General features: G+C 41.6%; 2 protein-coding genes across 4 annotated transcripts; one reads left to right on the top strand and one right to left on the bottom strand.

The window, feature by feature from the left end:
- The first annotated feature begins 969 nt into the window (after positions 1-969).
- Positions 970-3,376, top strand: mtres1 (mitochondrial transcription rescue factor 1). Of its 3 annotated transcripts, none has more exons than XM_077577489.1 (4): positions 970-1,055; positions 1,571-2,021; positions 2,877-2,949; positions 3,027-3,376. In XM_077577489.1, exons 1-4 carry the CDS (start codon positions 1,037-1,039, stop codon positions 3,207-3,209), a joined length of 726 nt encoding a protein of 241 aa, XP_077433615.1. In that variant the 5' UTR covers positions 970-1,036; the 3' UTR covers positions 3,210-3,376. The 3 variants fall into 3 exon arrangements, with proteins under 3 accessions (XP_077433615.1, XP_077433698.1, XP_077433534.1); XM_077577572.1 differs by lacking the exon at positions 970-1,055 and adding an exon at positions 1,102-1,165; XM_077577408.1 differs by lacking the exon at positions 970-1,055 and adding an exon at positions 1,182-1,350.
- Positions 3,377-3,745: 369 nt separating this feature from the next.
- bend3 (BEN domain containing 3) lies at positions 3,746-13,618 on the bottom strand. Its single transcript, XM_077577281.1, has 5 exons — positions 13,491-13,618; positions 12,876-12,950; positions 12,127-12,181; positions 11,735-11,907; positions 3,746-9,043 (listed from the first exon to the last, which is right to left on the bottom strand). Exons 3-5 carry the CDS (start codon positions 12,176-12,178, stop codon positions 6,860-6,862), a joined length of 2,409 nt encoding a protein of 802 aa, XP_077433407.1. The 5' UTR covers positions 12,179-12,181; positions 12,876-12,950; positions 13,491-13,618; the 3' UTR covers positions 3,746-6,859.
- Positions 13,619-13,887: the final 269 nt, after the last annotated feature.

Here is a 13,887-nt window from a genome sequence, read left to right on the forward strand (position 1 = left end):
ATACGGTTAAGACACTTTGGTATTGTGTACTTTATTCATCCCTCAATTTTCTACCTTGTCCTCATAGGGTCACTGGAAAACTGGGGCCTATGATCTATTCCCATCTGACTTGGGGCGACAGATTTGAACTGCACCAGCCAATTGCAGCTAGGGCTCATACAAACAAACAACTATTCACATGCACTTACACTTACAGACAATTTAGTCTTCAGGCAACCTATTATGCATGTTTTGAGAAAGTGTGAAGAAACTGGTGTACCCATAGAAAACCCATGCAAACATGGAGAGAACATAGCAGTCGAACTTCAGAAGTGTGAGGCGGATGTGCTACTGCTAACCACTTGGTCACCTCGTGCTCTCCTACTGTATGTACTTCATATCCATCCTACATATAGAAAATTGCCAGGCTGGATATACGTATATTAATGGAAATAAAACATTGTGTATGATGCGGATTATGGAATTGAGATGAAGGCAATTGTGAAAATGAGACGGAAAGAAAAGTCGCAAAAGCAGTGGGAGGAAGCTTATTGGGAGGTGGTTTGATAGAATACAAAGGAAAGTGGGAAGAATGAGATGACCATGTGCTAATGTAAGATGTGAAACAATTATATTGAGATTAAGATTTGGAGTGGGTTAAACAGCACGCTAGTTAAAATGGCAAAGCACACGAGTGGTAGATGTAAAAACTGTGTAGAAACAGTTATGCATTGTAAGAGTGATGATAGAAGACAGCTAATTTGTGACCTGGGTAGGGAAAAATGTGTTTAAATATATTCTACCAAATGATTTAGGAAGCAAGTGTTATGTTTATTTGGTTTCAACATCCCAGACAAACTAATATAATAGCATTTCTGGCCCATACTCCTAACCAGAAGGTGGTGGAAATGCACCATTTCGTTGTTTGCCAACCGCCCAAAGTTTACAAGAAGAAAAACTGTACCATACTCTCCTAATCGATAGGTGGCAGCACTACTGACCAAGAGCTGATATGACAACACAAATAACAGTAAGAGACGACGTACCATAACAAGCTATGCGAGGTTATTTTCTAGGTGAGTGTTCCACATGTGCGTCATTTCACTGCAATGGAATAACATCGTAGCGCTAGGATTGAGCAGTTTAGTGAAATATGACGTTTATCAATCGTGACACTAGCTAAAGTGTGTGTAAGATTTTTTTTTTTTTTTACCGTGAGTTAACAGTTAGCTTCACATCGGTCATAACCTGATGTGTCAGACTCAACTCGGTTAAACAGAGGAAGCCGATCCATGCGGATAAAAGAAAAACTGCCTGATGGTTTAGTTTGTTTTATTATTCGTGCATATTCGCTGGATTTGGAGACAACACGTAACAACAACACTTTCCAGTTCTCGTTCAACACTCCCACATCATTCATATTTCGTAGAACTCAAGATGTTTTCCAATTTGACGTTTGTGCCAATCATTGCAACTAGGTTGCAGAAATCTCGTGAGACTACAAAGGAATACAGAAATGTTTTTATTTCAGTGAACGAAAATGCTATTTTAATTCTAGTTTTCAATGACTATTAATTACATTTGGTTTCAGTGACGGGGTGGAGCTCTAACATGCACAGTTTGGTGGTCCAAGCTCTTACCATGAGGCAGCTGGGAAGGCTGAACCCGCGCCATCTACTGGCTGCTGGATATGGACCTGCACAGACAGAATGGTGTCCCAGGACTATCCACACACGCCAGCTGTGGGGCTGCTCCGCTTACCACACACTGGGTTGCCACCGGCCGGCTCTCTGCGGCAGGGATGCCGTAAGGAGGTGGTCTGTCCATCAGCTGAGGTTCAAAAGCAACAAGAAGAAAGGTGCTGCGAAGCTAACACATGAGGAAGAAGAGGATGAGGATGAAAATGATCCTGAAAGCAGTGATTCTGAGGATGAGGTGGATGAGGACCCAAATATGCCAAAAGACTATAAAGACATTGAGAAATATGTGCAGTCCTTCCGTTATGATGTCATTTTAAGAGCTGGCTTGGACATGGCTCGCAAGTAAGTCTCACATATTAGGCACACATAACAAAACCTCTAAATGATTCTGCCAGGAGTGCCCGATGTTTCTAATTTCATATCGTTAGGTATGTATAGTAGCACAGGGTGTCAATCCACGGGCCAGAACCGGCCCTCAGGGGGTCCAGTCTTGCAAACTGCTACTTTTTGCTAACATTAACTGTTGTTGCTTATTTTGTCCACAGCAGTGTGCACTGAAAACCACTTGAATTACATTCTGAAATTTGGCTGTCACTCAGGCTTTGATGCAAACATTTTCCGCTCATTTTTGGTTTAAGAAATTTCAGATTACTTTGCTATATGATACATGGGAACGGTTTCCTAATGTTCTTGAAATTATCTGCATGCCAATAAAACAAAACAAATTTTGATCTGCCTTCGTAGAATGGTTCGGCCCGCTTGAGATCGCTCAAGTTTTGGTGAAAGTGGCCCTTGAATTAAAATGAGTTTGACACCCCTGGTTTGCACATCTGACAATTGAGGTTCTGGGTTCAAATCTCAGGTCCAGCCTTCATGTGTGGAGATAGTGTCTCCTTCCGTCTTCCACCTGCATTTTGAAGACTTGTCCACAGGTGTGAACGATTGCCTATATGTACCCTGCGAATGGATAGTGACCAGCCCAGCAGGAGTAAATTAATACCAATGATGGTTTCACCATTAATCTTCATTTTTAAAAGTGAAATAATAGTTGTTGAATTGGATCTTAGATTGTTCAATTGTTTATGGTAAAATGTCTCAAATACTGATTTTGGTTGCAAAAACATGTTAAAGATTCTACAGCAAGCAAAGGCTTGAAAGACTATTCCAGCCATAAAATGACCTTTTTCTTTCCAACAGCAAAATTGAAGATAATTTCTACAGCCACAAACTCAGATTAAATGGGCAAAGGCTTATCAAGAAAAGTAAAACGGTGAGTGTTTACCAGTAATGTATTTTTACAATTAATTCCATGTATTGTCTGTCCTGACAATTATGTACTATATTTAGGTGAGAGTCGGGGACACTTTGGACCTGGTGATGTCAGAGAACCAAGACACCAACACTGTTACTTTAATGAGAGTTGTCCTGAAAAAGGTTTTGGGTCAATCTGCTAATGAAGAAAAGTACAAAGTTTCTTTAAGGCGCTGGAAGTTTATAGCGCTACCAAAGGATGAGGCCTTCAAGTCTTGAAGTTCTGACTGGCCAGTTAAGGCACTACAAAGACATGGTACACTTATATATAATATCCTCTGAGATGTGTCTACAAAAGTGTTATGGAGGCAACAAGAAGATGAACTGTTGATTCCAGACATGAAAAAACATTTCCAGGCTGTAAAATAAATACACACTTGGATGCACTCTGCTATAATATTTGACTAACGAGTTTACCAACTTCTTCCACCTGTTTTTGATGGAAATGTTATCTTAAAGATGTCGATGGTTAATTTAAAGTAGTGATGGACAAATGAAGCTTCATGAAGCACTTGTGATGTCTTTTGACTCCTCTATATTGTCATCTTGGTTTAAAGATGCAGTGGAAATGTAATCGATTTCCATTGCACTAGCCTTTATATAGCACCATTTAGAGGAGTCCCAAAAATATTGCAGTGCTTCATTTTCTCATCACTAAAAAGGGTTAATTGGTGCCAAACTAAAACTGGCAGATCAGGACAATTTTATCAGTGTTAATACTGTTTTAGCTCAATGCCGAGTATAAAAGCCCCGAATTGTCATGTGATTTATTTTTATTAGAAACAAGTGCTCAACCACTGTCAGTGTTAAATGTTCTATAATATAAACCTCTACAACAAGGCTTAATAGCATGTTATCAAAACAGGTGAAACAATGCAACATTGGTAACAGAAATATTTGCTCATTTAGAAAACGATGCTATGAACTACTCTTATTACACCAGGGAACTATCTGGGGAGAGAAAAAAAATGACTTAAGATTTTTATGCTTATTAAAATTGGCATTATAAAACTGCAGTTTTTTTTTCTAGAACATTAAGTTTTTCTCCACAGCTTACCCTCCAGGTGAGCAAAATGCCACTGATTAGCTGTACTAAGAGATGATTACAATCAAGCTCATCTACAGCAATGTGGCCAATTGTTTGTGAAATCACAGTTGAGAGGTGTGTGCAGCTCCCAATTGCTCAGTACTATCAATATCTGCAAACAGAATGCTAGCATAGTAAGATTTAAGAGGATCAGTGCTGGCTTTTCTCGAGACACCAATCCGACGTCAGAAGTCAGGAAGTGTACGGGCGTAAGTATGTGCCATCTGATCGGTGTATAAAATGACTGTTGTAATATCTTAGCCATTGGGGAGTGTCGGGTGCGTTTTCAGTTGGAACGTAACAATCACGATATGATAAATATCACGATATGAACCCCACAACACGATAATTATCATGGTATTGTAGGGAGGGTGGTGATATATTATATAATAGTGTGTAAAACCAAACAAACAAAAAGCTCTTATTGGGAGAAAAAGCACAATATTGTGTTTTTCTACATAACTGCAATGACGGAGAAATTGGCTTGGCCATGTCATTGTCGTGTTCCTGTTGGCTCAGCGGCGCAAAGTATCATGGTCTATGTATTTCACAATGTTTAACTGAAGCGGGTCATTTGAAAAAAAATTTTTTTGGACAAGATGTTGAAAAGTATTTGCTGGTATGACTGCTATATAGGAGTGACAACCACCGCAGTGGCCCAAACATTCCTAATTAAAATTGAAGTGCACTAAAAGTAACCACGAGATGATGCTCAAACTGCACAAATGGAATACAACCTCACCTTTGTAAAATATATACTGCTTTAAATATCGTAACATGACGACGACAATGTTGTGGCAATTTTAATGTCACGGTATTGTCGTTATCATTACATCCTTAGTTTTCGGGGGATTCAACATGTTGAATCAGTATTGGACCGTCGTGACATTTGATCACTCTGGCGGTTAGCGAATCAGTGCATGGGGTAAGAACAGGAAGTGACGACTGCGGATAAATAGTAAATGATGGAAAGCCTTTACAATTTTGCACATTATCCCCCTTCTCATTTAAACGTAATCATGGACAGAAGATCGAGAAAATGAATTCATGACTATGGTTCGAGACCAGCATTGTATTACATTACCGTTGGCGTATGTTGATAGGGTGATGAAACCAAACTATGGCAAGGCGCAACTGGATATATCAGGTAGGATTTACTTTTATATTGCACGATACTCTGTAATTTTCCTGAGGGTGTCCTTTGTGTGGGAGTAAATTGTGAGTGAAAATAACGGCGGTATGCATTGTTTCAGTTTTAATATCCCGCCCATGTAAAGAGCTTCCGGGTTGCCTTTTTCTAATAATGAGGAATAGTGACTACCGCCGCTGATGGCATCGAAGGGTCTTACTTCTAACGCAGTTGTGAGCAAACTCGGTCAAGGGCCGGAGTCCTGCAGGTTTTGGATGTTTCCCAGCTCCAACGCAGCTGATTCCAATCAACAGGATCATTCTCAGGCTTATGCAGAGCTTGCTGATGAGCTGATCATATATCAGCTGTTGGAGAAGGGAAACTTCCAAAACCTGTGGGGCTCCGGCCCTCGAGGACAGAGTGCGCCCACCCATGTTCTAACGCATGCACAGAAGTTACTTAAAATGGGAAGTCAACCCCAAACATTTTTTCTTGACAATAATGTTCTATGCAGCCCCACTAGTCTAAATACGGTAGTCTGGTTAATATTATTGTGTTAGTAAAATATGAGTTAAGCAGCAAAATCCAGCAGTTTTTATCAATACCAGAAGGCGGCCATTTTGCCACAGTTGCTCAGGTCTTTGGTAACAACCAATCACAGATCAGCTTCAGAAAACAGATGAGCTGTAATTGGTCGGTGCCTGAGCCCTGAGCAACTTTGATGTAGTCTTCAGTCGACAGCAAGTGGCAAAATGGCCGCCCCAAGATGGCTAAAAACGGCTGGATCTTCTTACTGTATATTTCCGTCATTTGTCCGACGTGATTTGCCTTCAGGCTGACGCCTCATTTATCTGATGTCGGATTGCTGTAGAGAGGCCTTTAATCTTGGGTATACAATCGTTTTCTGCAGTTTTTTTTGCTTTCTAAATTTCATACAGGGAGTCCTCGAGTTACGTTGTGCGCGACCTATGTTGTTTTGGCTTTACGGCGTCCGTGCCTCGTCCGTAGCACCTTTTTTTTGTTAATTTCCCACAGTAATCACGCCATTTTAAAGTTATTTAAAGTTGTGTAGTTGTTACCTCCAGCAACGGACGTCCATCAAGCAGGTCGGCTCGCCTGACCGTCAGCAATGAATGAGTGCGGAAACACGAAATATTGCTTCCGGCTCTTCCATGTCGCGCAGATGTTTTTTTTATTACTGTACAAAGTATTTTGATGTAAATATCGACTTTAACAGTGAAATTCGGGTCACATCGCCAGCGTAGGAACGGAACTCGCCAGAAATTCGAAGACTCCCTGTATATTTTTTTAAAAAACGGTTCTACTATAGCTCAAAAACTTGATTTGATAGAGGAAAAACTGAGATCAGTTTTGGATTCAACACCTATAAATGGGTTAAAAACACCTCTCAGACCTAACTCAACAACAATTATGTTCTCCATTGTTATTCTTGAAGGCTACATCAAAGTTAAATAAGCTATGACAGTTTTGGCTTTTTTAAAGCAAGACTTTTGTCATACATGTAGAGCTATACCAGGACTAATTGTCAGAAGAAACACTTGACATGGTGGCTTGATCCTACAAAGGACAGATTTGTAAAGTTGAGCTTATATGCTGAGCAAAAATGATGACGTGTGTGTGGGGAGGCTGTCACTACAACACAGAATTCGACCTCTTGGCCTTCTTCAGAATGTCACACTTCTTGCGATTGGGGCGCCTGCAGCGTTCGTCGATGCTTGGCACACACTCGTAGTGCCAAACTTCCTCCATCTTCTCCACGGGATACACCGTCTCCACATAGTGACGGATCAGTCTGAGGCGCGCAGGGTCCAGCTGCTTCTTGTTACAGGCCCCCGAATGGTTGTACTGCAGCCGCAGGTTCTCCTGTGTGAAGAGCTCAGGGAAGAGGCGCACCAAGAGTCGGGCAGCAAAGTTTCCAACCGAGAGACTCTGCTGCACTATTTCCCGAACCTCCGCATCTGACAGAAGGTAAGCTGGCGGAACGGGGAAGTCCGGTTTGGAAACCATCAGTTCATCCAGGGGAATTTTGCAAAAGTCTTTGCTGCTTTTCTCAGGAGGTAATGTGGGAATTTCCGGATCTTCCCTCGTGCCGTCTGGGTGGATCTGGTTCAGGAAAAAGTCCTGCTCTGTATCGTGACTGTAGACTTTGCGGTGCTGCAGGTAAGATCTCCTCTGCTCCGTGTCATGTCTCCGGCACCTCTCGTCAAGTTTGCCCACAAACTCCTGCATCCACACTCGGTCATTCCTGGCCCGTGGGTAGACCAACTGCACGTAATGGCGGATGAGGTTCACGCGTAGAGGATCTAGCTGCTTTTTCCCGAGAGAACCGCTGCAGTTGTACAACTTGCGAGTGTTCTCATGGGTGAAGAGCTCGGGGAACAAAAGCACCAGCAGCCGGGAGGCAAAGTTCCCAATAGACAAACTACATTCGTAGTTAGACTTCAGCTGCTCCTTGGACAAGAGAAACTCTTGGGGAACTGTGAAGTCCGGTACGGGGATCTCCAGATTGTCAAAATCTATCTGCGATAGCAGCGACTTTTTGGACTTGCGCAAGGCTCTTTCATTGTCACACATCTCCGGAACCTTCAGGACAGAAACGTCCTCGGACATGCTGGCCACGTCATAGCGTTCATCGTTGATGGTTTCAGGTTCACTTGCATTGCCGTTGCTGTGAGGACCGTCAAACGCATCATCCATATGCTGAATGCACACCTGAAGCCAGCTCTCCTCAGGCACATCTGGAAAATTACTTTCCATATACCTTTTGATGATTTCCATCCTGTCAGAGTCTAAAATCTGCTGACCCATGCTGTTGAAACAGTTTGAGCTATCTGGCACTTTGGTGCCCTCTTGAAAAAGCTCCGGGAACAGTCGATGCATGAGGAAAATGACAAAGTCTTCCGGGGAAGAGAGCTCGTCCAGCTTCTCTGTGGCTTGATCGTTGGTGTGCTCCTCCCGACCCTGCTCATTTAGGAAATCACAGGTTGGGGAAAGCTCTGCTTTGATTCCGTCTCCGGCCATTGTCTGCTTCCTGAGCAGCCGAGCGCTGTCCATGTCCCTCTGGGCCCAGAAGCGGTTAAAGAAGTCATTGATCTGAGGGAGGCACTCTCCCTTCCACACGCTGTTGTTCTTGACGGAGGGGTAGCACGCCTCCACATAGTTGCGGATCAGCTGCAGATGTAAAGACTCCAGCGATCTCTTGCTTGCCATGCACTCATGGGAGCACTCCTTGGCTTTGAACAGCTCAGGGAAGAGATGCACAAGCAAGCGGCAAGCCAGCTCTCCAGCGTTGGCCGTCTGCTCCATGAGAGGATTCAACTCTTCGCTTGTTAGCAGATATTCTGGAGGAGGCTGAAACTCGGCCACCATCTGCGCTGGTTTGATTTGCTTCTTTATCCGCATGACTTCCAGACTTAATAGGTCCACTTTGCTGTGCAGCTGAGTCATGCTGGAACTGAGGCTATTGAGAATGAAAAACATTTTTTCAATTAGCGGGTAAATGCTTGAGTCTTTTGACCACGCTTGGCCTGAATTGTCCATGCTTGGAAAAGCCTCCGATAAGCCATTTTCCTGGGAACTTAGGAGAGTGGAGGTGAAAAGGCTGCTGGAGTTTATCTGATTTCCAGGACCTTGGCCTGCTTGCTGCTCGAGATTCTGTGTGTTGTTCTTCTTCTCCAAGATTCTGTGGGAGATACTGAAGAGAGGCTTTCTGTACGAAATTCTGGATTTGCCATGGAGGTTGTCCCTCATCTCCCCGCTTGTGCTGAGACACAGAGGCTCATGTCTGCTGCTCTCATCTGCCAACTGCTGTCTCATCTAGATATAATAAACAACAAAATATGTACAAATTACTGCAATTTACCCAGAAGTGGCAAATCCAGGTCCAGAAAGTAAAAACCCTGCCACAGTTTGGCTTTAGCCCCTGATGCTAGCTAGCTAGCTATCTCCCTAGCAGGTAAACGAGCACCATGGGAGCTAGCAAGGTAGCACCTAGGGCTAAAGCCAAAACTGTGGCAGAGTTTTTACTTCCTGGACCTAGATTTGCCACCTCTGAATATTTTAGAACTGTCACCTGACAAACTATAGTTACACATTCTTCACTTTTGAGGTAATGTTAGCATAAGTGCTAGCTAGCTCTTTTCATCCAACTGATCTGCTTCTCTCAGGCTGACAGTTAACTCCGCGCACAACCACCATCAAAAGACCATCAGCAGTTCACATTGCCGCAGTTAAGAAACACATCAGAGTTGTCACACGCTGTTCATGTGCTATACACATCTGTGAATGCTGCCCAGTACATTGATAAAATGTTGTTGTTTTTTAAACTTTTTTCTTTGAGGAGCATTTTTGCTCATAAATGTTTTTAATTGATGAGCATTTTTTGGTAGGTTAATCTCGAGGACCTAAGCAAGCATTTTATTAAACAATAAAAATGACACTATAACGGGAGTTGTAAGGCAGCAGCTGTGTAATATTTTAGAATTCAAGTATCCTACTGAAAATTCTATTGAATAATCAAATATTCAGAGAAACTACAACATTTAATAACAAACAATTAATTTTACTTTTTAGCCCCTGGCAAAAAATAATATGGCAGTCTCAAAGGATGTTCATTCAGTTATTTTGCATAAAAAGGCAGATCACAGAAAATAACATCAAACTAAAATGTCAACTTTGTGGTTTTAAGAAACACAATTTAATTTTATTTTTTGTGTGGTAGGCTGTAACTGTTAATTTTTTTTACACCAAGCAGAAGGGAAGATTTGATGGAATCACCCAGTAAATTTCCATTCCCAGAACCTGCATCAGATTAGATCAGATGGTTAGTCTGCAGCACAGGTGTCAAACTGGTGGTCCTCGAGGGCCGGACGGAGTCCTGCAAGTTTTACATGTTTCCCTCCTCCAACACATCCGATTCAAATGATCAGGGTTGTTATCAGGGTTTCTCTACTCCAACATTCTGATTTAAATGAATTGCAATTTGAATAAATTAATCAGTTTGAATCAGGCGTGTTGTCCTCCAATATACCTGAATCAAATGAATTTCAATGAATCAATCAATTTGAATCAGATATGTTGGAGGAGGGTAACATAAAAAACATAGGTCTCAAACTCAGGTCCTCAAGGACCACAGTCCTGCATGTTTTCAACACAGCTGAATCAAATAATCAGGATTGTAATCAGGTTTCTGAAGGGCAGTCTGATAAACCAGGTGTGTTGGAGGAGCGAAACCAAACTCCTGTCCTCGAGGGCCCCTTCTCTAATACACCAGATTCTAATGATCAGAATCATTATTGAGTTTCTGTACTTCTTGCTGATTAGCTGATGATATGAATCAGGTGTGTGTTGAAGGAGGTAAACATCTAAAACATGAGGATAGGGGCCCTCGATGCAAGGAGTTGGTGACAATTGATGCAAGACTCTGACCCTTGAGAACCGGAGTTTGACAATCTGTGGTCTGCAGTTCAACAGGAGTGATGACACCTCTCAAAAAAAAATAAATCGAGTGATGACGCTTTGGAGAGTTGACTGACATGAATCACGAGAGATGTAAATTGAAACAAAGGAGAGGTTTATCAAACTTCTTCAATAAAGTAAATCATCCTTGCAATGTTGTACAAAATGTTGGTTGGTCAGCTGTCTAAAATCTGGACCAAGTACAAACATGGGAACATTTTGAAAGGAAAGTGTCAAAGTGACATCAAAGACAGATAACTTAAAGCAATATGTGTTGTTGAAACAGAAAATGCACAGCAAAACAAATGGCAGGCAACTTGCATTAATATCTGGGACCAAATTGTAAGAAACCGCCTTAAAGAAGATGCGATAACCAGAGTGACAAAAAAAAAGGAACGTTTTAACAATCCAATAAAACCAAGAGTGATGGAAGAGAAATATTTTATTCGTACTAATCAAAACCGGCCGAGATGTTGGAGTGGTCAATGAGGAATCTCAGCAGCAGATTTTAAGAATGCATTCGTACAAGAGGATGCCATCTACTTTAAAGCCATAAAAGTGCTCTCTGTTTGAAATGACTTTAGTTTTGTGCCACGCCTGTGATCTGCTTCTTTTCTACAAAGTTAAACTGAATGAACATCTGTTGAGACTGGCGATGCCATTATTTTTCCCATGGGTTGTAATCAACAGTTTTTGTTCCTTAAATTCACATTTTGCACGGCAGCAAATCATTTTCTTGTCTATAAACATTTTCTGTAGCACAACATCAAACACAAATTTACAATTCAGTTTACACTGAGTATTTCTTGTATCAAATACAACATTAAAGTAGGCATGAACAGACTGTGCAACTTCAGAATTCTTGCAAGTGACATATTACAAAGGGTACATGGCTGTGCGTTTATGACCTTAAAACAGTTAGTTGACAAGGAATGAGACAAAAATTATTTTATCCTACTAGAATTTTTGGAAGTGACAACTTGAGAGGAAACAAATATTTTGTTGATCTGACTTTTTAATTGGGTGTCCTAATGAATCGAATCCACTCACCTCTCCTGCGACTCTGATTCTCTTGCTGCTTGGCAACTGCTTACAGTCAGCTTCCATTTCCGAGGAAGTTCGTTTACCAGCCTCAGCGGTCCCAGGAGAGCCTCCTCCACGCTCTCCGGCTGCGTCACCAAAAGCAACGTCCTCAGTCCCGTCTTTTTTACCATGCTTGTGTTCTGCCAACATAAAAGATTATCTGATCATGTTCAGCGCAGTAAAAAAAAAAAAAAAAAGGCATGTTATGAACATCCCTTTTGAAAAGAAAAAAAAGTAAGGAAGATAATGGGTTTTTTTTTAAACACTGGTCTCCACTCTAAGAGCGCCTGTGAGATTTGATATTCACATCATTAATGGTCACGATTGATTCCACATTCCATTTTTGAAATTATGCTTACCTTTTTCAAGCATTTTTTCATCTGAAGCTTCCCCATACTTAGAGGAATTCATAGCCTATGAGACAAAAAATATTATGTATTACTACTGCAATACACTCACAAAAATGTAGTGATATCAAGCTTGTGGCTGAAATCTCAAGATGGCCCTAAAATGCCATAAACTTAACCTCTACAGGTAAACTTAATTGACCTCTCTATATTACTGAATGCACATGTCCAGCTGTTCATTGTTTCTTTACTTCTAAAATGTGCTTTGTCTTAAGGAAATGAACAATAACATTGACAATACAGTAGGCGTTTGATCCATGAGTCCACCTCTATGTCTTTCTGTGATTCTTCCAGTCTCCCTGTGTCTTTGTGGCAACCTGCTGATGACACTGGCCAGGTGCTGTTATTGTACAATTGTTAGGATTCATCTTGGTTTCTTGATGTCAAGATGTGAACATGATAAAGAGGATTAGTTAAATGTCATTTTTTCTAACTGAACCAGGAAATGTATTGGGTCAATTCATGGATCAAACATGTACATTTTGCAGTTGAGCTCATTGTTAGAGAACAAGTTGCATAAACAGTTGGGCAAGTACATTTAAAAGTTTAGATTAAGTGGAACTCACAGGTAAAGGTAGATTTTATTTTCATCCTGAAATTTAATCCCAAATGTCACTATCACATATTTTTGGTGAGTATTGTTTGCCTATATTTAACTAAAGAATCACTAAGCATACTATAAGCAAAAGCTTTTTGCTCACCTGTAGAGTGTTCCAGGGTGCTTTTTAAACCAATCTACATCTTTAATTTCCTTTTGTCGCCCATCCACCGCAGAACTGTAAGTAAACAAACAAACGGCAATCCCGTTAGGTGATGTATTGTTTTGTGTGGACATATGACCGAACATTGCTGGCTATGAAACAGGAACGTGGCACATTATGTCATCGAATAAGCCATTAACTTGTCGATGTTGTAGCGCACGCCAGCACAGTGACACAGCGTGCGGCGAGTGATCACATCATGTGTCACTGACTCATTGCAGGCGAGCTGCTGTGACGTCGATTCGTCAACAAGTCAGCTGTGCGTCCCACACTACTTCCGCATTCCTTCTCCCGTCAACCCTTGAACCAAAACAGCATCAAATATGGCAGCGCGGAACTCGGCTATTTGCAGAGCTATGCACAATCTTTTATTGTTTTAAACTCTACATGAGTCAAACGGATCTGCCAGCGATGTACGATGTGTGGATTTGAGTGACGCGGCGGCGTTTGAGTGGATCAACCCCTCGTCCTGCTAAAGCTATTGCTAATTTGACGAGACAGTACTGGAAAATTAAGAAAAGAAAAAAAGCAAGCGTCCGTCACTTTAATGCTCACCTCCATGAGTGCGTGCAATCCTTTGTGGCCGTGCTTGCACAATGTCACCGCGTATAACGGTTGTTGGCGTTGTTCACCATTATTTCCTCCTGTCCATCCACTCCTGTGCCTTCTCGCGTGACGTGTCGTGACGTCACAGTGCGCGCGCCTGTGTGTCACTTCCGCACAGCTTGCAACCATTTCTGCTAAGTTGCAATTTTGCCGTCACAAAATTTTAGTTAGAAAATATTTTAAAATAATGCCAATTTGTTAAGATATGAAAAAATTTATTGGGGGAAAAAAATCCTGTCCAGTCAAAGTCAAGTTGTGACAGCTCTTCCTCATTATTGAGTTGATCAAATGTAACCTATCTGGATTTAAACACTTTACAATTAGAGGAAATGATGTGTCGAATGAC

Source organism: Vanacampus margaritifer, chromosome 1 (assembly GCF_051991255.1).
Source record: "Vanacampus margaritifer isolate UIUO_Vmar chromosome 1, RoL_Vmar_1.0, whole genome shotgun sequence".
Lineage (NCBI taxonomy): Eukaryota > Metazoa > Chordata > Actinopteri > Syngnathiformes > Syngnathidae > Vanacampus > Vanacampus margaritifer.

What these genes read in the sequence shown, in the direction of transcription:
- bend3 (XM_077577281.1), bottom strand. Translation starts at nt 12,178, where the DNA reads ATGAATTCCTCTAAGTATGGGGAAGCTTCAGATGAAAAAATGCTTGAA. An exon ending in TGAAAAAATGCTTGAAAAAG is followed by an intron (nt 11,908 to 12,126) that starts GTAAGCATAATT and finishes TTATGTTGGCAG; the next exon opens with AACACAAGCATGGTAAAAAA. An exon ending in GAATCAGAGTCGCAGGAGAG is followed by an intron (nt 9,044 to 11,734) that starts GTGAGTGGATTC and finishes TATTATATCTAG; the next exon opens with ATGAGACAGCAGTTGGCAGA.
- mtres1 (XM_077577408.1), top strand. Translation starts at nt 1,272, where the DNA reads ATGCGGATAAAAGAAAAACTGCCTGATGGTTTAGTTTGTTTTATTATT. An exon ending in GCTGGATTTGGAGACAACAC is followed by an intron (nt 1,351 to 1,570) that starts GTAACAACAACA and finishes ATTTGGTTTCAG; the next exon opens with TGACGGGGTGGAGCTCTAAC. An exon ending in TTATCAAGAAAAGTAAAACG is followed by an intron (nt 2,950 to 3,026) that starts GTGAGTGTTTAC and finishes TACTATATTTAG; the next exon opens with GTGAGAGTCGGGGACACTTT.